A 26,648-nucleotide genomic window follows, 5' to 3' on the forward strand; every position below is an offset into this window, starting at 1 on the left:
CTTTGCTGCAAAGTATGCAGCATTATGCTATTGAGAAAAAAATTTTCAACTGCTTGTAAAAAGGAAAAATGAAGTTTTTGAGATAGAAAAATTCCTTTTGAAAAACACATCTGAAATAATGCAGGAGCACAAGAAAAGCCATGTGACAGATGAGCCTTATGCAATGCTAACCCTGTAAAATTGGCATCTAGGGGCATCTCCAAAATTTTGGAACAATGAACCAAGCAGTAGATGCAGTGCTGCGTTTGTTCCTGCTTACGATCTATGCTGAATATCAGGGATGTATCGTGAAAGTGGGCACTGACTGTCCTACAGTACAATGGAACAATACAACTACAATACAGCAGTACACTGTTCCTTGGAAAACCAAGTACCTGGGAAGCACTCTGTATGCTTCAATGCAGGCAGTAAGCACAAAAGGGAATGGGAGTCTATGGTGTTCATCATTAAGTACCAGCACAGCCCAGTGGTAGCACTTTCACCTCTGAATCTGAAGGTTGGAGATTCAAGTCCCACTACAGCACTTAAACATGTGACTAAGCTGTAATAAGTGCAGTATTGTGTTTAGATGAAAATTAAACCGAGGTCTCTTTTGCTTATGCAGCTGGACATGAAAGATTCCATGGTACGACTTGAAAAGAGCAAGGGAGCACTCATGTCCTGTTTAAGGAATATCCCTTAATCAACACCAAAAGAGATTAATGGCCACCTCATCACCTCACTTCTATTTGCAGAACCTTATTGCACCTAAATTTGTTACTGCATTTTGCCTATTGAACAATACTAACTATACAAAGTGATTAATTGGCTGTAAAGTACGTTGGGATGTTTTGTATGCTTGAGAGGTGCTATGTAAAAATCAATAGGCTTCCAAATTCCATACTACTGTGGTAGTCGCCTTTTACTACGGCCAAGCCACTCACTCCAAATGGGCAAAACTCAAGATGCCTCCATTTCAATGAAAAAAAATCAAGTATTCAAATACACTATGTACAATTTTTTCAGTTGCCCTTGCTAAATAAACTTTTTTCAATCTGGAAAACTGTACCAAGCACAATGGTGAGTCAAACAGTTTTGCTATCCAAATGAAAAGCAGCAGATATGAGTCTTTCAGAATCTATTGTGTAAATCAAATACACCTTGAAGCTTCATTCATTTAACTGTGAGTACTTGATGCAAATGATAGGCCGCTACAAATTCAAGTCACCCTTCCTTTGGGTAAGCAAAGCCATGCTGGCATATTACAAAACGTTTTCTTCTTGATTCAAGTGAAAAGAAAAGCTTCCTTGCAATGAATGAATGGTGGTGTAGGGTTCAGTTGCATACATCAGTTATTACTTAACACTACAGATTCAAGTAGACAACTGAGTTTTTATTTATTCTTACATGGGATGTGGGCATCAGTGGCAAGGCCAGCAATTGTTGCCCATCTCTAATTGCCCTTGAACTGAGTAGCTTGCTAGGCCATTTCAGAGGCAGTTAAAAGTCAACCACTTTGCTGTGGATCTAGAGTCACATGTAGGCCAGACCAGGTGAGGATGGCAGATTTCCTTCCCTAAGGGACATTAGTGAACGAGACAGTGTCACATGAGCTGGGACATGTTTGCACATTTCGCAAAATTTATGTAATTATTTTATAAAACCTTCAGGAAACCTCATCCCACCCATGGATGAGGTTCGCTGAAAAATGCGAAGGTCGCTTGGGCTGTTCGCCTGTCCGCCAACTTTAAGGTTGGACGGGCAGCATTGTTAACAACGTCAAATAACTTTTTTATGGCCTTAATAGGCCATTGATAGTTCGGCGGGCATGCACCCGCTGAACGCAACATCGAAATGACACACGATGATGTCAGGATGCACTCCCAACTTCATGACGCGTCATTTTTTGCTTCGATGTGTCGGGCCCACCCCTGGACACTGACGACAATATTCTGCCCCATATTTACATCTGTCACTTTAGCTGACCAGAGACAAGGTAGAGAGAGTTGGGATTACCTTATTAAGGGTTTGATTTTCCTTAGCAATTAAATAAGCCATACCTTTATGATGAATGATAACATTCAATTAAGCTATTTTTCAAACTTAGCTTCCTTTCTTAATTTTAAAATTTATCGTCTATTGTATTTGCAAATGATAATTCCTATGGTCATCCCAGCTCACATCAAACAATAAATATGGTAGTGATTCTATCACATCTACGTCTGTACACTGTGCTGCTCATAATTCGCAGTCACTCGGAATAAATCTCATTTTCGATTTAAGTGTGTCACATAATTCACTTTTCACAATAAACACAGCATAATCTGTTTAAGAGGGATTGCAATTTCTCATTCTTTGATAATGTAAATTTCATTCATGCTATTTCTTCCATTACTGACAGCTCTGGAGTCAGATGTTAATAGGATGTGAGAGAGGTTTGGAATGTATACCTTAGTCCATGATACCTGAAGAGGAGAGACTAGGCAGCTGGAGCAGACCTGAAAGTAATCGAGAGCACCGAGGAGAGGGTAAATTGATGGCCAGCCCCAGGCCTCTCACTTAACTGGAGCGAGAGTCAACAGCAGTAGTAGATTGGGGTGTGCATGAGTTTGAAAATGTAAGAGAGGAAAAGCAAACTGTCAGCACAAGAAGGTAGTGAGTTGATTGGCTAGTGAGTATTGATAATTTCCCTTCAAAGTTAGGGAATTATTTTTAGAAGATGGGGAGTTAAAAATTTCAATATTATTTTAGAAATAAGGAGTAAGTAAAACATTCATTTAACTTCCCTATATTTAAAAAGAAGACAGCTCACCACCACATTCTCAAACGTAATTAGGGATGGCAATAAATGCTGGCCTAGCCAACGACATGAATTTTTTAAAAGTGGCATCAATAAAGGGAAGTGAGTAGCTGGTGAGTCTCTTTTTTAAGTAGTAAGGTTTATTAGTTGTAGTAAGGTTATTATCTAATAGACAGAGGAATGGCAGGGCAGGGCAGCTCCAGCTCTCGAGTGCACACCCTGTGCTACATGGGAACTCCAGGATACTCCCTGGATAACCATGTGTGGTGACCAGTAGGCAGTCAGGAAGAAACAGGCAAGCAGTGTAGGAGTCCCCTGAGTGCATCTCACCCTTCAACCAACATTTAGTCTTGAACGCTGCTGGAAATGATGGTTTATCTGGGGAGTGCAGCCAGAGCCAAGTCCATTCACCATTCAAGCCTGCTCTGCCATTCAATTAGATCATCACTGATCTACTTCAATGCCATTTTCCTGCACTATTCCTATATTCCTTGATATATTTAATATCTAGAAATCTATCAATCTCTGTCCTGAATATACTCAATGATTGAGCCTCCATAGCCCTCTGGGGTAGAGAATTCCGAAGAGTCACCAACCTCTGCGTGAAGGAATTCCTCCTTATCTCAGTTCTAAATGGCCCACCTCTTACTCTGAGATTGTGTCCCCTGGTTCTGGAACACCACCACCACACGAGCACCCACCGCCAACCCGCTGAGCCAGGGGAAACATCCTTTCTGCATCTACCCTGTCAAGCCCTTTAAGAATTTTGTATGCTTTCACCTCTCATTCTTCTAAACGCTAGAGAATAGAGGCCCAGTTTCCACAATCTCTCCTCATAAGCAGACCAAAACCGTACACAATACTCTAGGTGCGGTCTCACCAAGGCTCTGTACAATTGCAACAAAACATTTTTACTCCTGTACTCAAATCCTCTTGCAATAAAGGCCAACATACCATTTGCCTTCCTAATTGTCTTCCGCATCTGCATATTAGCAGTTATGAACAAGGGTACCCAAGTCCCTTTGGGAATTAACACTTCTTGAGTTTCACCATTTAAGAAATACTCTGCATTCCTGTCTTTTCTACCAACTTCGATAACTTCACATTTTTCCACATTATATTCCATCGACCTGTACTTGCCCACTCACTTAGCCTGTCTAAATCCCTTTGTAACCTCTTTGTATCCTCTTCATATCTCACATTCACAGCTAGTTTTGTGTCATCTGCAAACTTGGAAATATTACGTTTGGTCCCTACATCCAAATCATTGATGTAGGTTGTGAATAGCTGGGGCCCAAGCACTGATCCTTGTAGTACCTCAGTAGTCATAGCCTGCCAACCTGAGAATGATTTGTTTATTCCTACTCTCTTTTCAGTTCATTAACCAATTCTCAATCCATGCCAATGTATATAACCTCCAATCCCATGTGCTCTAATTTTGTTTACTAACCTCCTGTGTGGGACCTTACTGAAAGCCGTCTGAAAATCCAAATACACCACATCCACTGGTTCCCCTTTATTTATTCTGCTAGTTACATCCTCAAAAAACATGAACAGGTTTGTCAAACATGATTTCCTTTTCATAAATCCATGTTGACTCTGCCCAATACTACCATTATTTTATCAGTTTTCAGTTATCACATCCTTTAGAATAGATTCTAGCATTTTCCCTACTACTGATGTCAGGCTAACAGGTCTGTAGTTTCCTGTTTTCTCTCTCCCTCCTTTCTTAAATAATGGGGTTATTTTTGCTACCTTCCAATCTGCAGGAACTGTTCCAGAAGCTATAGAATTTTGGAGGATGACCACCAATGCATCCACTATCTCTACAGCCACCTCCTTCAACACTCTGGGATATAGATCATCAGGCCCAGGGGATCTACCAACTTTCAGTCCCATTAATTTCTCCAGCATTACTTTTTTTATTAATGCTAATTTCTTTCAGTTCCCCATTCTCGCTAGTCCCTTGGTCCTCTTGTATTCCTGGGAGGTTTTTTGTATCTTCCTCCATGAAGACAGACACAAAGTATTTGTTTAGTTTTGCTGCCAGTTCCTTATTCCCCAACATAAATTTTCCTGTCTCTGACTGTAGTGGGCCCACATTTGTCTTTGCTAATCTTTTCCTTTTTACATACTTATAGAAGCTTTTACAGTGAATTTTTATGTTTCTCACTAGTTTACTTTCATATTCTATTTTTCTTTATCAGTTTCTTCGTACTCCTTTGGTGAATTTTAAAATGTTCCCAATCCTCAGGCTTTCTACTTGTTTGGCAACTTTATAAGCCCCTTCTTTTGATCTAATATAATTTTTAACTTCTCTTGTTAGCCATGGTTGGATCACTTCCCCTGTTGGGTTTTTATGCCTCAAAGGAATGTAAATTTGTTGTAAACCATGTATTAATTCTTTAAATGATCACTATTGCCTCTATACCATCATACTTTTTGATACAGCTTCCCAATCTACCACAGCCAATTTGCCACTTATACCTTCATAGTTTCTTTTGTTTAGAATTAAGGCCCTAGTTTTAGATTCATCTATATCACTTGCAAATTTAATGTGACATTCTATCATATTATGGTCACTCTTCTCTAGGATCTCCTTTACAAACAAGATTATTAATTAGTCCTTTCTCATTGCACAATACTAGATCTAAAATAGCCCATCCTCTAGTTGGTTACTCCAAATACTGCTGTAGAAAACCATCTCAAATACATTCCAGGAATTCATCTTCCAAAGCAATAGTGCTAATTAAGTTTACCCAGTCTCACTGATTACTGTATTACCCTTGTTACATGCATCTCTAATTTCCATGCCCCACATTACCACTACTGTTCGGTGGCCTATAAACAACTCCTACCAATGTTTACGGTCCCTTGGTGTTTCTTAACTAATTTTACATCTTGATCTTCTGATCTAAGGTCCTCTCTCACTAACGTACTTTTTTAACAGCGCTACCCCACCTTCTTTTCCTTTTTGCATATCCTTCCCAAATGTCAAAAACCCTTGAATATTCAGTTCCCAGCCTTGGTCATCCTACAGTCACATCTCCATAATGACAATTAAATCATACCTGTTTACTTCCATTTGTGCCATCAATTCATCTAACTTGCAGCAAATGCAATGTGTATTCAGATAGAGTGCCTTTAATTCTGTCTTTTTATTATTTTTGCAACCCTAGCCTTATCTGCTGGACACTCTTAAGTTGGTACACCCTGTCCCTTCCCACCACATTCAGATTATCAATTCCTTTACTACTACCTTGCTCTCTTCCTTGTCCTCTCTCTTTAATTTATCACATCTTCCCTCACCTGATCCCTCGCCCCACTATTTAGTTTAAAGCCCTCTCTATTGCCCTAGTTATACGACTTGCCAGAACACTGGTCCCAGCATGGTTCAGATGAAGACCATCCCAATAGTACAGCACCCACTTTCCCCAGTACTGGTGTCAGTGCCCCAAGAATTTAAACCTATTTTTCCCACACCAATCTTTGAATCACGCATTCAACTTTCTAATCTTATTTACCCTACTCCAATTTGCTCATGGTTTAGGTAATAATACAGAGATTATTACCTTTGAGGTTCTGCTTTCAAATTTAGTGCTAGTTGCTCATACTTTCTAAACAGAGCCTGTTTCTAATCCTATTTATGTCATTGGTGCCTACATGGACCACGACAACTTGATCCTCCCCTTCACACTGAAAGTTTCTCTCCAGCCCAGAGCAGATGTCCAGAACCCTGACACTGGACAGGCAACACAGCTTTCTGGACTCCTGCTCTAGGCTGCAGTGAACTATGTCTATCATGCTTACTATACTGTCACCTACTACCACTACATTCCTATTTACTTGCCCCACTTGAATGGCTTCCTGTACCAAGGTGCCATGGTCCGTTCGCTCATCCACTCTGCAGCCTGCACTTTTGCCCATAAAGGCTGCAAGAATCTCAAACCTGTTGGACAACAGCAAGGGCTGAAGCTACTTCACTTATACCTTCTCGATCCCCATATCTGCCTCACTCCCAGTCACACCCTCCTGCACCCGACTAAGGACCAAATCTGATGACCCTATTCTAAGAGGTGTGACTGTGTGACTGCCCCAGGGACAAAATGTCCAGGTAACTTTCCCTCTTCCTGAGGTGTCGCAGTGTCTGTAGCTCAGCCTCCAGCTCAATGACTTTGAGCCAAAGTTCCTTCAGCCTCAGACACTTACTGCAGATGTGTTTGTCTTGGTTCACACAGGTGTCCACGAGCTTCCACATTCTGCAGCCGCCACACATCACCTGTCCTGCTATTTTTATAGCATTTAATTAGTTAATTATTTTACTAATTAAATTTTAATTAATGCCGTTAGTACTGCCTGTGCTTTTTATTATTTCGATGTTCACTGATGATTGCGTAATGTTAAGCACCATTTGCAATTCCTCAGATACTGAAGTAGTCCATGTCCAAATGCAGCAAGACAGACAAATGCAGACAATATCCAGGCTTGGGCTGCAAAGTGGCAAGTAACATTTGTGCCACACAAGTGCCAGGCAATGACCATCTCCAACAAGAGAAAATCTAACCATCACTCTTTGACATTCAATGGCGTTACCATCGCTGACTCCCCCACTATCAACATCCTGGGGGGGTTACCATTAATCATAAACTGAACCAGACTAGCTATATAAATACTGTGGCTACAAGAGCAGGCCAGAGGCTGGGAATCCTGTGGCGAGTAACTCACCTCCTGACTCCCCAAAGCCTGCCCACCATCTACAATGCACAAGTCAGGTGTGTGATCAAACATTCTCCATTTGTCTGGATAAGTGCAGCTCCCACAACACTCAAGAAACTTGAAACCATCTAGGACAAAGCATCCTGCGTGAATGACACCACTTCCACAAACATTCGCTCCCTCCACCACTGACACACAGTGGCAGCAGTGTGTACCATCTACAAGATGCAGTGCAGAAACTCACCAAGGCTACTTAGGCAGTACCTTCCAAACCCACGACTACTACCATCTAGAAGGACAAGGGCATCAGATACATGGGAACATCACCACCTGAAAGCTCCCCTCCAAGTCATTCGCCATCCTGACGTGGAAATATATCACCGTTCCTTCACTGTCACTGGGTCAAAATCCTGGAACCTCTTCCTTAACAACACTGTGCATGTACCTACACCACAGGGACTGCAGCGTTTCAAGAAGGAAGCTCATTACCACTTTCCCAGGGGCAATTAGGAATGAGCAAAAAATGCTGGCCTAGCCAGCGATGCCCACATCCTGTAAATGAATAAAAAATGTTCTAATTACCCTGATTGAAATTCCCTAGTTAAGATAACTAGGAAATACTCACCAGCCAATCTAATAAGCTTTACTACTAATAGTAAACCTTACTGCTTTGAATAAAACCATGCAATTACTAAAATTACCTGAGTTTTGAAAGATAAATGAGAAAAATACTCACCAACTAATCAACTACCTGTTTTCATGTGACATTACACTTTGCATTTTCTCAGAATGCGGTTGGTCCACTCTGGAGCCACAGATTGGATTAGATTAGATGGTCCTTTTAGGTGCTTCTGTCTGTCCCTGGTTCCTCCTCTATCCCGCTCTTTTAGGCGCTGCTGCCTATCTCTCCCACTCTTCCTATATGATGAAAAACTTAGAATATGAATACAGCAAAACTCAGTGAAAAGACATTTATAATTCAAATTATTGACGGTGAAATTGTAATTGCTGGCATAGCACAGCTACAATTCAATTCTGGCATAGGGCTTCTTTAAATATTTACAGCTGCAGGGATCTCACTTAATAATACCAGTTAGAACATTAACACTTATGTAATTAGCCAACTGAGGTGAATGAAAAATTGCTATTGGCAATATTTAAATTGGGATTTCATTTATATTTCCAAATCTGGCTCCCCTAATTCTAGTGACAGATTTAAAATATATATATATATATATGTGGATCTACAGATCCACTACCAGGATATGGCACTCTGATTTATAGTATAATTGCAAGGAGACGCCTCCTGGATTCCCGTCTTCGCAAACATGCCAATTCTCACAAAGTTATCACGAGGGAAATGATTTGCCAATAAAATTGTGCCTCTCTAGCAAACTCCAAAATCTCAACGTTATTCAGTACGCACCCATCTTGGGGTAGGAGGCCTAAAGACGACACCTCCACAGTTGTCACTTGTTGCTTTTTAAAATTATGTTTAGCTCAGTGTGAAGGGCCCAGGGCCCGGCCAACGCAGTAAGACTCTGAGGCTGGAAGTGTAGCTTTTCTAGCTATGGGTAGAGGGTTGGCCCCCGGCAGCCCTCACTTTGAAGCAATCTCTTCTTTGCCTTCACCTATCACTGGCCCTCTATTCAGCTCCACCTGTCCCACCCCCCCTTAAACATATTTCACCACATTTCTATTTCTCTTTAGGTCTGAAGGCAGTTTCATAACCTGATTGTCACCATTATGCCAGGTTAGGCGCACAAAGTACTAGCATTTTGCTATGCAGCTAACATTTAATTTATAACAGAAAAAAAATCAAAACACAAGAAATCAAATTAAGTATGCAGAAATATTTGACCACTGGAATAAGACCAAAGATCTTTGGATCTTTGAGGAGAGTACATCTTAATTACCAGCTTCTACCCACTTGAATGTGAAAATTTAAGTGCAAAAAGTTCTTGCAATCATCTGAAGAATTGCCACATTGGTTTACAATTGGTTGTTTCAGCTTTTTGACTTCTTCCAGCTCTGTGAATTTATTTAAGATAATGCTATCATTAAAAGAAATAGTAATACTTCTCAAGGTTCAATCTCATGCAGAAAAGAAAGTCAATAGGTGCCAATGCATATTAAGCAATGAGAGAGATATTGGGCAGAACTTAACATACCTCCCATGGCAAGTTTTGTGGCGGGGGACATTTAGTAAGAAGGGAGGGTGGCCATTGGAGTCCCTGTCATTATCCCACCTCAATCCTAATTAAGTCTATGGCAGCAAGCCACAGACTTCCCACCTCACCACAATTGAGCTTCTTAATTGCCAATTAATGCCCACAAGGACTTAGTCTTGCTGCTGTTATTAACCCAGCAGCAAGCAGGCTCGCAATGCAGGGAGCATAATAAGCAAACCTTGGCGTGTTTGCTTGTGGGCTCCTGGCAGGGTTCTGTTCAAAGACCCTAAGTGCCTAAGTGAAGGACCCCCCCCCCCCCCCATGACCCCTCCACCTGCCATCACTCACCTGTGCCTAGGTCCATCCTCGATCCGGGTCCTCAGGTGGGTACAGTACTAGCATCAGCCACCAGCTCCTTGGTGGCACTGCTGAGTACAGAAGAGCTGCCGACCTCTGATTGGTTGGCAGCTCTCTGTGGACAGGACTTCCCCCAGAATTCCTTAAGGTTGTAAAGGCAAAATACTGCAGATGCTGGAAATCTGAAACAGAAACAAAAATACCTGGAAAAACTCAGCAGGTCTGACAGCATCTGCAGAGAGGAATACAGTTGACGCTTCGTGTCCGTATGACTCTTCATCAGAACATCTCACTCTCTCAAACTTAGGTTGGATTTCTGTGTGTGCAGAACATCTGATGAAGAGTCATACGGACTCGAAGCGTCAACTGTATTCCTCTCCGCAGATGTTGTCAGGCCTGCTGAGTTTTTCTAGGTATTTTTGTTTTTGTTCCTTAAGGGTGTGTTTGCTGCCAATATCGCGCATGCGCAGTTGTATGTGTGGCACCATCTTTATAGGGGGCAATGTGCAGTAGGGCGCATGCGTGGTCATCATTGGCCCTGGAATTGGAAATATTACAGTGCTGGCAGCATCAAGTTACCGATGCTTGTAAAACAATTTACAGACAATACAAAATATATATGATCAGAAAGCGTGACAGTGGTTTACATTACTCCATTATTTGAATTGTCATTTAACTTGGAATCATGTGAAAAATATTTTTCTAATATGAAACTGATAATTCAATGAAAATGAACTGAGTCAAAAAAATTAAGTTGAAGCTGCTGCTGGGAATTCCTCTAGCATGATTAAAGGGAAAGTGTAAACCTGTTAAAAAGAAATGCAGAATGGAACAAACTATTGCGACTTGAATAAAAGCAAAATACTGCGGATGCTGGAAATCTGAAATAAAAACAGAAAATGCTGGAAAAACTCAGCAGGTCTGACACGTCTGTGGAGAGTGAAACAGAGTTAAATGTTTTGAGTCTGTATGACTCTCATTGTGACTTGAAGTTGTCTGATTTATCCTTGCTAGTTTTTAAGCATGCCAGTTTACCATTCCACACACTATCTCACTCTCTCAAACTTAGGATGGATTTCTGCGTGTGCGTTGACAAGTGTGTATGCGCAGAAGTGCTGTCAGGAGCCATGTTGCATTGGTAGGAGTTAAGTGATTTCTTAATCCTGGGGAAGGCCCGCCGCTGCCTTGTCAAGTGCTTGAGTGGCACTTAATCACAGAATTGGTACAGCACAGGAGGCCATTCAGTCCATCGTGTCTGCGCCAACTCTCTAAATGAGCAACTAACCGGTGCAATTTACTCACCTTCTCCTGTAACCCTGCACATTATTCCTTTTCAAATAACAGTCTAATTCCCTTTTGAATGCCTTGATAGAACCTGCCTCCACTACACTCTCCAGCAGTGCATTCAAGACCCCAATCTCTTGCTACACGAAAAAGTTTTTCATTATGTCGCTTTGGTGGGCTATCCCTAAAAGAGACACAGGGCTCCCATTGACTCTCCAGCCACAGGCCAAAATCCCGTCGCCTCCATTAAATCCAGCCCCTTATGTCCACTTTTACTTTTGTAATATCATTACTACTGAACAGTTTCTGACTTAAGATGTAGCATTGAAACTATTCAAAAACATATCCACTGAAATTAAATAAACTACTGCACTATTTTTCCAGAGAAATATCTTTTAGTAAAATACATTTCTCTAAGCAGAGATGCATAGCAAGTGATATTGGGTGGGAATTTTGAAGTTTTTTTTAATGAAGTATTTTTGGATGCCGTAATATATTTTTTTATAAAGAGCTCTGATCTGATACAAAATAAATAATCCTTTAAGGAAGTTTATAAACTGACATTCAATCCATATTAATTTGCAGTTGGAAAAAAAGCAACATGATTTTTATACCAAGCTCAATTTTTTTTAAAAGATTGTCCCTTGATTTATGCGACATGGGGTTGTTTGTCTCCTGGAATTACACTTAAAAGAACAGCAATATAAAAGCAGTTGATGAGGTGCCATCAGGAAAAAATAGTTGGTGAATGAATGTATTGATAATTCACCACAGAACAAAATGGCATATCAATTAATTATATAAATGATACCATAGTTTCATCCTTCCCGAAAATAATCATGCGCCAAATTTTGCTCTAGCCAATCATTAGACTACACTTTCAGAGTTTCAGGCTTATAATGGGGTATCATCCCACATGAGACAATGATCAAGGACAAGGAGATTGGATAGGTTGGGGTTATTCTCCTTAGAACAAAGAAGGTTGAGAGGTGACTTGGTTGAGGTGTACAAAATTATGAGGGGGATAGAGTGGACAGGATAAAATTGTTTCCCTTGGTGGAGAATTCTAGAACCAGGGGACATAGATTCAAGATAAGTGGCAGAAGGTGTAGGGGGGACATGAGGAAGAACTTTTTTACGCAGAGGGTAGTGGGTGTCTGGAATTCGCTGCCCAAGTTGGTGGTAGAGGCAGAAACTTTAAAATCTTTTAAAAAGTACCTGGATCTGCACCTAAAGTGCTGTAAGCTGCAAGGTTATGGGCCGAGTGCAGGAAGGTGCGACTAGAAAGGGCACCTGGGTGTCCTCGGGCTGGCATGGACAAGTTGGGCTGAATGGCCTCCTTCTGTGCTGTAACTTTTCTACGGTTCTAAGTAGCTTCAGTAAGTTTGGCTAACTCAGCACAGTTCACCACGGGTTCAGATTCGAGACCTTCCTTAGACTGCATATCTTTGTGCAGTACCACATTTACGCACTGATCCATCAGGGAACAAATATTTTTAGAGGCCCAATAGATTTACATGTAACCATGGCTACATCCAACCCATTGAGGACAAGATTTCAGCTGTGTTCAAGTGTAAATTCATTTACATAGTTTTCAGCTTTCTGAATAGATCAAATTCATTGAACCATAGAACCAGGTGCTGTCTCTCCAAGTATTACCAATACTGCAGTGAATCTTAAGTGGATAAAAGTCATTTCAGAACAATGTGCCTTTCTAAACCAGGTGTTCATGTTGAATAGTTCCTACATTTTGCTCATTTGGACTATTCTTCCATAGAGATAAATAATGCTATACAAACACCTAATTTCAGGAACTGTTAAAGAAGATTGAGACTTAAAAGATTTTCATTTGTATTAATTGAAATGTATGGTGTGTGCTGCAATCTTATTTTTCACATCCTTCAGGCACCATATATAATGTGATAATTTAATGTGATTGGGCACAGTTTGAGTCAGGGCAGCAAAACCAGGTCAGATTGAAGACTGGGAAATATGAAACACATCAAAGAATGACAGGCCTGACCAGAATATAGAAGTTCCCCTCTTACTTCAATCAAATGAGTAAATTAGACAAGATATCAAATCCAAAACATATGGTGACTGTTTGATTCAACTGTTAGAGCCTCTAACCTAGATATTTCTAAATTAGTGAGAGCTATTTCAATTTTGCTTTAGTTTGACCATCTGTCACTTATTTCATCTGAATTTTTCCAGAGTGTCTGCCAAAATAGATCCCCACTTCTAAGAAACACCCTGCAACTGTGACGATACCATGCTTTGAGATTAATATTTTCATACAGTAACAACTTGCTGGTTTTTTAAAAAAAAAATTCACAAAATACAGCTTGCCTCCCAAATGTTCAGAAGCAGTTTCTAACACTTCTAGTGACAGATGAATAACAAACATAGCTTGCAGCTAATGGTCTTTGAACTTCCACATTAGTTAAGAACAGCAGAGTATTAAATTTTAACAGAAATAAGTTATATTAGAAATACATCAAATCTTTATAGCAACCAGAAATATAATGAAAAAAGAATTTATTCTGGTTACTTTGAAAACAGATACAAGTTTACTTATGTAAGTAGCAACAAATACTGCATCTATATCACTAAAGTGAAGAATGGCACAGTCAGCATGTAGACACACAATGTATTAGAGTTGTGCAGAAGGCAGAAAGCAATTTCAGTCTCAAAATGCATCCATATGTTTTGGGGATTTAATATAGAATCCATCAGTTGGACTGTCAAAATAAAGAAAGCAGGACGAAGTTTTGAAAGACTATGGATCTACCATATTCCAAGCAGTGAATATGCAGTTGTGTGATATAGTGATTACCTTCCCCCCTGGTCTCTAGATTCTGACTAATCCCATTTCTGGGTGGAATTTTGACCCATTTAAATAACAGACAGAACTTAATTTACATCAAAAATATCACCTAGGTTATCCAAACTATGATCAACACTGTTACACAATCAGGCCCATTTAAATTTGGTATATTATTTAGCACCAGTATTTTGACAAGTTTGCACATTCAGTACTCAAACAAATTAGTAGACACTAATGAATAATATAGCTGATACTAGTTTTTCTAAAAAATTTTTTAAAGTTAGTTTGTTCCGACAATTAATTTAGATTTACTGGAATATTCCACTGAATCGGTTTAATCTTGTAATCAGCACAAATACCTTTTACATTCGGTCATGAGTATATTGAAAACATTAACCTAGGTCTAGGTTTGTCTGATACTGCAATGGAATTATTAAAGTATTTTCTTTGTACCACATTATGCAACATATCCTTTAGTGTGAGGGTGCAATTAAAGCATGGCAAGTTTTACCATAGCAATTTCCATTATAAATGGACTTCATAATGGAAATGTTTGCAGGAAGAGCACACAGATGCAGATTTTTTCTAAATATATTATTAGATGTCACTACTCAAGTCAGAAGATTCATTATTTTGCAGTAGGGGTGTTTATGCCATGTAAGAGATAACATCAAGGTCACTCATTTACAATGACTGAATAAGTCAAATTCAATTTTTATTTAACTCTGTTCTGGAGCATTTACTGGTACTTCAGTGATGGAATAATGGACAGGGTTCTGAAATTCATTGCAAAATGGATACAAATGATATTATATGTTCTTAATGCATTGATTGGAGGTAGATATCTATTGCTATGTTTAACAGTATTGTTGAGGGGGAATGGAGTTTAGCTGCACTGGGAAACTGTCCTGGGGTTGAACAGTATTGGGGTCCTGGTGTTTGATGGTATTGCAGTGGGGCTGCCGGAGATTGGCAACATTTGATTTGTCATCACTGTGCATAGATATCTTGTGGTTTGGCATCTTGTAGCTTGGCAAAACTGTTTGCCATGACTGGTAGGGGTGGAGGAAGGAGTTGGATATGAGGCTTGACTTGCTGGTAGATTTCTGGGATCTGTCAGGAATGAAGGGAGGTCTTGGTTAAACAATGGTGAAGAAATCCTGTGTGTTATAGCACTGGCTTGCAACTTTCTAAAGGACCCTTGTTGGTTCTGAATTTGGAGTTTTGAGATTGCTTTCAGGATGCCTGTATCCATCTGCCATTCTACGTTTCTCTCACAGACGAAAATGCAGACATGCCAATTACAATCAACAAAATACAGGTAGTATTTATAGCTTTCAAAATTAAACTGGCTTGTTTTTATTTGAAAAAATGAAACAGCTACAATAACCAGCTGTTAGCAAGATAAATCTACATTTTTCCAATAGTGAACAGAAGACAGATGATAATCGTGGATGGTAACTAAAGGCTGCTTGCTCCAAAATTAGACATTTTTAAAAAATGAATTCAACTGTAATGAGGAAAGCCATGTTTCCCTTAATTTAATGTACTTCATGAAATTTATGGGATAAAAAACAAAAATTACACATACAGACAGACCAGTTCAAATCCAGATTTCTTCGTTTTTTAAAAAAAGCTCAAAATAAATATTAACTGAATGAAGCTTTTAACATTTTTCCTCTCATTTCTTGAAATAATTTTGAAAAACAATTAAGCAGAAACTTCTAGAGGCTAAATAAAAATATTCCATCATTATAGTGTTTCCTGGAAAATTAGGTACACAACACATGCTTAGAATTCACAGTTTAAATTTAACTTGGGACAATGGGCAAAAATATTAAATCCACGCCCAGATTTTGGCAGAGCTCGGGGCCCTCAAATAAGGCTTTAAAGATAGAAATGACAATTCAATGGATAAATATATTTAAACCTTTATTTTGGACAAAGGAAATCCCAATTACTGAGAAAAGAAATGGCTGAGGAACAAATCTGAAAGTATTTTAAACAATTTGTGGGAACAGTCAGATTGGAAAGAGTGACAGGCTTACAACATAGACAAAGTCCACTCTAAATGTGGACAAAAGAAATTATAATAGGAAAACTGTGTGAACACAATGTGTGAAAATCATGACAAGATGACATCAAGTTGTGTAGACATAAAATGAGGTCAATCTCTAAGGATATGAAACCACTTCAATAATCTCTGAAAGCTACAAGCTGAAACATGTCAGGATATGAAGATAAATGATTTAAAAAACCCTATTAAGGTAAGGTATATAAATGTAACAGATCCAACTGGAGATTTTGGGTGCTAAAATCCATTGGCAACTGCCAGGATTCAGAAGTATTAAGCATTACATAAATCTACAATCTATATTTGTAATTCTGTAAACAGAATAGGTTACTCATCTCTAAATTACAGGAAAAGGCCAGGCAAATTGTGATCCATTATCTTGACTGCTTTTTATCTGAACAAACTTCAAAACTTGAAATTCTTCATTTTCAGAATTTACAATAAACTGAACATATATCTATTTAAAAAAAAACACAGGGGCAGTAAATATCAAGGTCATCTAGTCTATGGCAGAACCAAAAAACAATTGTTTGAGGAGAGGCCACCCCAAAAGAACAGGAAGATTTGTTTTTTCTCTGCTTACCTCCTGACTTTCCAGAGCCTCTTCATCAATTATAAAGCATAAAGTCAGAAATGTGATGGAATATTCTCCACTTGGAAAAGTGCAGCTGCAACATTACTCAAGAAGCTCAATATCATCCAGGACAAAACTGCCGACTTGACCAGCATTCCATCCATCGCCTTAAGCATCCACTCTCTCCACCAGTGGTGCTCAATTGACTGATCATTCCACAGCCTTTTGGCAAAGAGAAAGTCCCAGATATCCACCACACTTTGTGTGAAAATGTGCTTCCTGATTTCTTTCCTAAATGATCTAATTTTAAGATTATACCCTCTTGTTCTGGATTTTCCAGAGGAAATTACATCTCAATTGTGCCTCAATTCAATCCCATCAAATCCTTTTATTTTAAACAGCAAAGGAATAGAATCCTAAGTTTCTCATCACTTACTCATGAGGACAGGCTGCAGAAATTTGCAGCAACTCACCAAGGGTTCTCAGCAGAACCCCCACCATCTAGAAGGGCAAAGGCAGCAGCTGCATGGGTACACGAAGTTCCCTCCCAAGATATTCACCTTTTTGACTTTGACATGCATTACAGTTCCTTCAGCACTAGACAAAATCCTGGAACCTCCTACCTAACAGTATCAAGAGGGCGTTTTCATCGTACAGACAGCAGCATTTCAAGAAGATCCATCATCACCTTCTCAAGGACAACTTGGGATTGGCAATAAATGTTGGCCATTGTGCCCAGATTCCAAGAATGATTTTTTTTTAAAGAAAAAGGTGGAGTTCAAGGTGCAGAAATGCAAAGCCAATCGCTTTGAAAGTGAAATCAGAATATTTTCTTAACAGCGAAAGACTAAGCTGTGGAAGAACTGTCCACGTGCACTGATCCTAAAAACTGGTGCCCAAGTACAAAAGTAATCAAGAAGATTAACTGAATGGTGGCTTATCTCAAAAGAACTTGGAATTTAAGAGTAAGCAAGCAATTCCTCAATTGCACAAGAGTCTTGTTCAGCCCTCATGTGGATTACTGCATTCAGATTTGGCCACTGGACCTCAGGAAGGACATATTGATCTTGGAGGGGGTACAACATAGATTCACCAGAATTCTATGGGGGTTTAAAGGAACAACTCATGAGGACAGGTTGCAGAAACTTAGGATTCTATTCCTTTGGTGTTCCAAATAAAGGGATTTGATGGGATTGAATTGAAGCACAATTGAGATGTAATTTCCTCTGGGGGGCGGGGTATAATCTTAAAATTAGAGTTAGATCATTTAGGAAAGAAATCAGGAAGCACATTTTCACACAAAGTGTGGTGGATATCTGGGACTTTCTCTTTGCCAAAAGGCTGTGGAATGCTCAGTCAATTGACATTTTCAAGACAGATCAATCAGATTTTGTTAGCTAAGGGAATCATGGGATAGGAAGCAAAGGTTGGTAAATAATTAGTCATGGCAGAGCAAGCTTGGGAGGTGTACTCCTTTCCAAGACTGGCCAGGACAGAGAGCCAAGGTATTATCTTCATGGATACTGCCTTTGGATCTTCTTTTAATAAATGTGGTGATTTGCACTTTACAGCTGTGCCCCGCCATTAAAATTTGCATCAATTCACAATAATGGGATCGACACAAACCTTATAGCTACTGCTTGATCCAAGTTCACAATCCCTCCAAATTCAAAATTAGCAGATAAAGAATTAACCAACAAAAACATAACCAAAGCATACGTTCATAGCTAGGTTCTGGCAGGTACCACCATCAAACTGATTTCCTAAGAAACTTCGTTTAGTTAGAGCCAGATAAATCACGGCATACCTATTCCGAAATAGGGAGTTTAGAGAAGAAAGTGTGCAATCTAGTTCAACAGCTGATCCATAGAGCAGCACTGGTAGTGAAAGGTGGTTTTGGTTTGTTTTCTGATGGACAGGGCAGGAAGGGCTGGTGAAGAAAGCAAGATGAAACCCAGTGGGGAGTAGGCTGGAAACCAACCAAACAAACTTTATTAACCTGGGCCACAAATTGCATAATACAATATTAGGAACTTAATTGATAGAGTGCATCCTGATGTTCCCTAACAAAGTATTATGTTGGGCATCTGATATTTGGCAAAAGTCTTCATTAGCTTGCAAAATATTCTCACACAGTCTATTTCCTAAGTATAAGTAATTCATCATTAAAATCTACAGAGTGCATTCCTTTGCAGCTGTGACTGTTGTTGTGACTGCTGTTGCTGCTGCTGCAGGCGTAACTGCTGAGAGAATGGATCCTCCATGGATTTGATAGCAATGGTAGTTTTGGGTCCTGTTTTCCAAATGATGCCATTAGAGTCAATAACAGATGCTTCAACAGAAACACTGTGGTTCCCAAGTGCAGCAAAACACAACAGGAACTGAGTGCTGAAATAGTCATTATGGGGCTCCACCCGTTGCTCCATTTCATTTGTCATATTCTCCAGCAATACCTGGGAAATGGACATAATAGGAAATTTAACTCATACCACAATCAGCATTATAAAGCTCATATATTATACTGAAGTTATAACTTCAACCAGCTTTATAAATCTAAAGTTTTAACAGTCACAATTATGCATCCAGTTTTGAGATAAAATATAATCACTGAACATTAAATTGTTCATAAAGAGTAACAAATGGACAAAGACCTAAATACATAACTGCACTACACAGTAACAACTGTAGTTTTATCTTGAATTAAATACATTCACATTTTCAGTAATGAACATCACTTAAAGACCAGGTTAAAGCTGCACATGAAGACAACGCAAGCTATCAAACTGTGCCTGAAGCTGTACAACACATCGCCAAGGAATACATTAATTAATTAAAATGAAAACTGTACGGATGTTGTATTCTCAAACATTTCCATTCTAACCCTAACAATCTACTAGAACTATATATACTAGTTAGCAATCAATCACAAACATGTTTTTTACAAATATTCAACAATATTAATTTTTTTCTTAAAATCCATTACAAGAAAAAGTGTTTCAAATATGAGGTTATTAAAATTGTGTTAGAGTCTGTTTAGGTTAAATGCAGCATTTTAAACACTATGGGGGGCAGCTACCTTGTAATCTTGCACACCCTTGGTCTGTAGTGAGGATGAAACGTTTAGGCAAACTGCCTGAATTTTCCGGAAGAACCCAGGCTTCGAGCCATGCTGGATAACACCTTCCACCTTCAGAGCCAGTTGTTGGTTATTCTGCACAGTGATTGGTTCTGTTGGAGTGCGGGGAGAAGGTGACAGTGCCAACTGCAAAAACATTAGAGAAAAGGAATTAATTTTAATTGTAGCTATCCAATGACAAACATAAATTAATAAAAAGCCAGTACCAGCTTTTCTTAATTCAGTTAGTTTAGAGGCTAGACCAAAGTGGTGATTTTTGGGTTACTCAGTTGAGGTGCTCCCATACACCAGAAATTTTATTTCACAGTTCCATGAAGTGTAGTGTATATCAGCAGTATAAGACTTATTTTCATAAGGGAGCATCTGTCAGGTAATTACAGGCCAGTCAGTTTAACATCTATGGTGGGGAAATTTTGGAATTTTTAATTAAAGCTGAAATATCTGATTGACCAAAGTGTAATTAAAAGCAGCCAACATTAAGTTCAGAAAGGAAAATTTTGCACGGTAATCTGATACAGTTCTTTGAGGACATTATAGATATGGTGGATGGGGGTTAAATGCAATTGACACGGTGCACATCAACTTTCAGAAGGCCTTTAACAAGGTACTTCAAAAGAGGCCACTGAGAAAATTAAGGGGCACAGAATTAGGGGAGCGGTACTAAACTGAATTTAAGACTGGTTAAAATGGAGGAAAGCAAGGCGAGTTAAGGACAAAGTGAGGTGAGAGTGGCTGCCCTTGACATCAAGGCAGCATTTGACCGAGTGTGGCATCAAGGACCCCTAGCAAAATTGAAGTCAATGAAAATCAGAGAGAAAACTCCCTCCTGGGTGAAGTCATACACAGCACAAAGGAAGGTGGTCAAGGTTGTTGGAGGCCTATCTTCTCAGTCCCAGAGCATCGCTGCAGGAGTTCCTCAGAGTAGTATCCAAAGCCCAGCCATTTTCAGCTATTTCATCAATAACTTTTCCTCCATCATAAGGTCAGAAGTGTCGCTGATGATTGCACAATGTTCAGTTTCATTTCAAACTCCTCAGATACTCAAGCAATCTGTGCCGACATACAGCAAGACCTGGACAACATTCAGGCTTGGGCTGATAAATGGCAAATAACATTCATACTACACAAGAGCAAGGTAATGATCATTTTCAAGAGAGAGTCTAACCATCTCCCCATGACATTCAACAGCATCACCATTGCTGAACCCACATTATCAACATCCTGGGGGCTTTACCATTGACCAGAAACTGAACTGGACCAACCATATAAATACTATGGTTACAAGAGCAGGTGTGTTGCTGGGAATTCTCCAGTAAGTAATTCACCACCTGTTTCCCCAAAGCTTGTCCACCATCTGCAAGGCACAAGTCACAAGGGTGACAGAATACTCTCTACTTGCTTGGATGAGCGCAGCTCCAACAACACTCAAGAAGCACACCACCATCTAGGACAAAGCAGCCAACTTGATCGACACCCCATCCACCACCTTAAACATTCACTCCCTCCACCACCAATGCACAGTGGCAGCATTGTATACCATTTACAAGGTGCAGTGCAGCAACTCACCAAGGCTCCTTCGACAGCACCTTCCAAACCCGTGACCTCTACCACTTAGAAGGGCAAGGGCAACAGACGCATAGGAACGCCACCACTTGCAAGCCACACATAATCCTGACTTGGAACAATATTGCTGTTCCTTCACTGTTGCTGGATCAAAATCCTGGGACTCTCTTCCAAACAGCACTGGGGTGTGCCTGCGCCACAAGAACGGCAGTGGGTCAAGAAGGTGGTTCACCACCACCTTCTCAGGGGCAATTAAAGATCGGCAACAAATGCTGGCCTTGTCAGTGACACCCAGACCCCATGAAAGAATCAAAAAAATTTCTCAAGAGTGGTAGAGGTGGCAGACTTCTTTTCTGGGTCCGCTTCTTTTCATTGGATTTATTAATGACTTGGCTGCAAGGCCAGAAGTAGTGGTGGCCAAATTTGCAACTATTAGTAAAATGGATGGCATTGAAAGTAATTCTGAGGACCAAAGAAGCTTCAAGATGTTATTGATAAGAAGTTGGAATGGCCAATGAAGTGGCAGGTGAAATGCAATGGCAGTACGTGTGAGGTGCTATATTGTGATACAAAAAGAGATTATATTGAATATGGCAGGCTGGGTGAATGTGGACAGAGACAAGGAAAGCAGGGAGTTCTAAACTGAGGAAGAAGGGGTTACTCATGACTTAAAAATTTAAGAAGGTTAAAAAAATTACTGAAGCATGCAATTTCAAAATCTGAGGAATCACCTTCCAATAATGTCTTTTAAGATCAGAAGTAAAAATCAGAGTTCATTCAATAGACATACCTTGATGCTGGTAGACTGAAGCTTTTGGAAGAAATATCTCTGAAATGACAAGGGGACCTTCAGCAAGGAAATAATAGCCCCACAAAGGCACATTGTATGCTGGAATCAAAGTATAAGGGAAGATTAATAAGCATTACACTGGCAGTAAAAAAAACATGCTTAGGATATGACACTAATTGCATAGGTTTTTAATAATCCAAATGTAGATAATTAAATAAGGATATTTATCTGCAAAATTACCTGTATGGTTTTTGAAAGGCATCTCAAAAATTTTAGCAACAAGTGAAGCTAGCTGTTTCACACTGCTACAATGCAGTTGCAACATGAGTGATATTTGCAACAGGATGCTGCCATCAAGCCAAAAAGATGCTCTGCCTATCACACAAATGAGTAACGTGGTATACGAATTTCAGTGCCGTGTGATGCTAGGTATGTAGGCCATACATCCCAAAGACTGACAGATTGTATAAAACAGCATGTCCCAGCTGCTGTTTACAATGGGCTTGGTACAGAATGTACGCAACCAGCCTGTGTTTGCATAACTCAAAACAGTGTCCAACATCAGATATGATTTGGCGATTGGACAACATTCGCTAAATAATCTTCAGTGTGCTAAGAATTACACTGACAACCAATTTAAGATAGTCAGTCGGGCTCAGTTTGGCGCATTTGCGTGTACTGGAAGTCACATATATTAATACACAGGGCCCTGTTCTTTTTAGACAGCAAGAACATGTACACACATTACGCCTGTTTCAGCTAAACAAAATAAGTAACAGCCATTCGCTGACTCATTCCTTAGCACATTGTCTTGATCAATCAGGGTCAAGCTGCCTGGTTTAAATTTCAAACAATGCTTGGCAGATTACTGTCAGTCACCATCAACTGGTGCATTCTCCATGGCAACATTTCTACCACAGTCTACTTGCCAACCAATCAGTACTCTCTTCTCATAGTGTAAATTGCTGTTTTCCCCCCTATATTGGTATTGTTGCAAAGTGTCCTGATGAGTGCAAGACAAAAAGCTTCGACATTTCTCTTTTTTCAGCAATACTCAAGTTCTAAACTACCAAATGATTACTAAATTAAATAGATCAGATCCCCACAAATGTTTTGCTGAGTTTTCCTCAATTCTCCACCTGAACTTCTTCCTGCCCCCGTCCTCATTTTCATCCAATTATTTAACTGCCTCCTAAATTCTGCTTGACCTGAGGAATAGTTGACTCCATATATGCAAGATCATAGAAGATCAACCATACATGTATTATACATATTCTATGTGCTTTATTTGATTAGTAAAGTTAAACTTAGGTTACTTAGTGAGGTATTACTGTAAAAAATGTCACAAAGATTAAAACAATTGTTAAATGTTGTTATTCTGGAGGTCCGTTATTCTAATATTAAACATAAATACTACAGTAATGCTTCATCCAGTTAAATAAACACTCATATTATTGACATTTTAGCTAAGAGAGTAATAAAGAAAAGAACTGTGGACATGCTGAACTGGAGCCTGGACACCAGAGTTAACAGGTTACAATAGTTGTTTTACTAGTCTCAATAATGAAATAATATTAATTTCTAGGAACCTTTAATGAACTCAGGATATCTCAAAAGCTTCATAGTCACTGAAGTACTTGTGAAGTGCACTCATTATTTTAGGGAAGCATGACACCAAGGTCTCACAAACAGCTATGAGACAAATGACCAGATAATCTACTCTAGTGGTGTTGGTTGAAAGATGAATGTTGGTTAAAATATCAGGAAAGCTCCCTACTCTTCTTTGAAAAGTGTAATTAAATTTATTACATTCATCGAAGAGGACAGTCTCAACTGAAAGATGGTACCTCTAACAGTGCAGGATTCCTTCAGTACAGCACTGAGGTGTCACCCTAGATTATGTGCTCATGTTTGTGGAGTAGGGCTTGGAAGCAAGGTTACTACCACTGAACCACAACTGATAACCAAAGAAACACAAATGACACTGCTGAATGTCTAGTTAATCCATGCACTGCTGAGTTGACAGAACTATCTGAGATATGCAGCTGCAAAGTGCGTACGTGGATATAGTGAGAAGAACAGGTTGAGGTTTAATTGTGTTTCTCCTCAATGTTTGCAGATGACTTGACCACTATTCAAGTTTATACTCAAGCTCAAATGATACAGTTAGGTGGGAAAGTGAGCTGTGAAATCAACACAGAAACTGCAGAGGGATATAGGCAAGTTGGGCGAGTGGTCAAGGACATGGCAGATGGGATACAACTAGGCAAAATGTGAAGTTTAGCAAGAAAAATTTAAAAAGCAGAATACTTTTTGAACGGTGAGACACAGAAATGTTTGCATTCAGAGGGACCTGGGTGCCCCTATACATGAATCACACAAAGTTAAACATGTAGGTACAACAAGCAATTACGAATGGTTTAACTTTTGTTACACAGGGATTGATGCAGAAGAGTAGTCTCACTACAATTATGCAGGGCATTGGTGAAGCCACACCTAGGAAGTGCTGTGTGGAGTTTTGGTCTCCTTATCCAAGAAAGGACATACTTGCCAGAGTGGTAGTGCAATGAAGGTTCATTAGACTGAAGGGATTGTTCTAGGAGGAAAGATTCAATGGACTTAGGCTACATTCTCTGACGTTTAGAAGAATGAGAGGTGATTTATTTGAAACATACAAATTCTTAAGGGGCTGGCCAGGGTAGATGCTGAGAAAATGTTTCCCCTGGCTGGGGAATCATAACCATAATCCACACCATCAGGAAAGGAGAAGAGCAACAATGGGTGAAGAAATTAAACATTTGAACCATTTGAGGAGCTGAACACTTTTTCACAAAACAAAGGCATTTTATAGGCACAAACTGCCAATATTTATTATTGAACCAGCTGCAATCTACATTACTTACCAGGTAGGAAACAGGAGGATACTTTCTGCTGAGACTCTCAACGTCCTCCAGCACTTGAGCAAACACAGACAGCATGCTTCTTTCATACTCGCTCTCAGCATGCACACTCCCACTACATCCGTACTCTTGGAAACTGCAGGAGAGTCAATTAAAACAAATCACCTTCAAAGTTTTCTAGCAGCAATATATTTGGATTTTAGCCAAGTCAGTTTATACCTATTGTACTCCATAGTTTACTCACTATACTAGAGCTAGTTTTATATGCATATGACAGAATTGATGGGAATGTCTGTAATTTTATGTGGAGCACAGAAGGAGGGTGACAAAAAGTTAAATAGGCCTGCTTCATTACTGAGATAAACATAGCAGCACACCCATTATTGTTCTGTGTAATTTTCTCTCTACACGGCTAGCTTCATGATCCAAATAAAGGTTTGTGATGGCTAGGGTAGATGCATCTACCAGATTAAGTGCTTTGTGCACCAAATTAAAAAGGAAGTAAAATTATAATTTAAAAATAACTTTGAAGATGTTAAGAACCATAGAAAAGTTACAGCACAGAAACAGGCCATTCAGCCCATCGTGTCTGCGCCGGCCGAAAAAAAAACTAGCTGCTCACTTTAATCCCACCTTCCAGCACCTGGTCTGTAGCCTTGCAGGTTACAGCACTTTAGGTGCAGATCCAGATACCTTTTAAATGAGTTGAGGGTTTCTATCTCCATCACCAAACCAGGCAGTGAATTCCAAACACCCACCACCCTCTGGGTGAAGAAGTTTTTCCTCATGTCTCCTCTAATCCTTCTACCAATCACCTTAAATCTGTGCCCCCTGGTAATTGACCTCTCTGCAAGGGAAAGCAGGGCATCTCTGTCTACTCTATCTAGGCCCCTCATAATCTTGTATGCTTAAATCAGGTCACCCTTTAGCCTCCTCAGTTCCAAGGAAAACAGCCCCAGCCTATCCAATCTATCCTCATAGCTGCAATTTTCAAGCCCTGGCAACTTTCTTGTAAATTTCCTCTGTACTCTCTCTAGAGCAATAATGTCCTTCCTGTAATGTGGCGACCAGAACTGTACACAAAATTCCAGCTGAGGCCTAACCAGCATTTTATACAGTTCCATCATCACATCCCTGCCTTTGTATTCTGTGCCTTGTCAAAAAAAAGGAAAACATTCCATTTGCTTTCTTTACCGCCTTATCCACCTGTCCTGCCACCTTCAGGGGCCTATGGACATGTACACCAAGGTCTCTCACTTCCTCTGCCCCTCCCAATATCCTCCCATTTATTGTGTATTCCCTAGTTTTGTTTGCACTCCCCAAATGCATTACCTCAGGCTTCTCTGGATTGAATTCCATCTGCCACTTTTCCGCCCACTCAACCAAACCACTGATATCATTCTGGAGACAACAGCTATCCTTTACACTTTCAACTACACAGCCAATTTTTGTGTCACCCGCAAATTCCCCAATCATG

General features: G+C 39.7%; 2 protein-coding genes across 3 annotated transcripts in view; one reads left to right on the top strand and one right to left on the bottom strand.

The window, feature by feature from the left end:
* Positions 1–26,648, top strand: part of dtl (denticleless E3 ubiquitin protein ligase adapter) — a 166,065-nt gene that overhangs the window by 53,053 nt on the left and 86,364 nt on the right. The window lies entirely within an intron of this gene.
* Positions 15,650–26,648, bottom strand: part of ints7 (integrator complex subunit 7) — a 64,518-nt gene continuing 53,519 nt past the window's right edge. For both annotated transcript variants that reach the window (XM_078557021.1, XM_078557022.1), the window contains exons 17-20: positions 25,175–25,307; positions 22,272–22,370; positions 19,859–20,044; positions 15,650–19,235 (exon numbers count right to left, since the gene is read on the bottom strand). In XM_078557021.1, coding sequence (XP_078413147.1) covers positions 18,948–19,235; positions 19,859–20,044; positions 22,272–22,370; positions 25,175–25,307 — 706 coding nt within the window. In that variant the 3' untranslated portion in view covers positions 15,650–18,947. The remainder of the gene's footprint in view (positions 19,236–19,858; positions 20,045–22,271; positions 22,371–25,174; positions 25,308–26,648) is intronic.

Source organism: Cetorhinus maximus, chromosome 14, assembly GCF_964194155.1.
Source record: "Cetorhinus maximus chromosome 14, sCetMax3.hap1.1, whole genome shotgun sequence".
NCBI classification, from domain to species: Eukaryota; Metazoa; Chordata; class Chondrichthyes; order Lamniformes; family Cetorhinidae; genus Cetorhinus; species Cetorhinus maximus.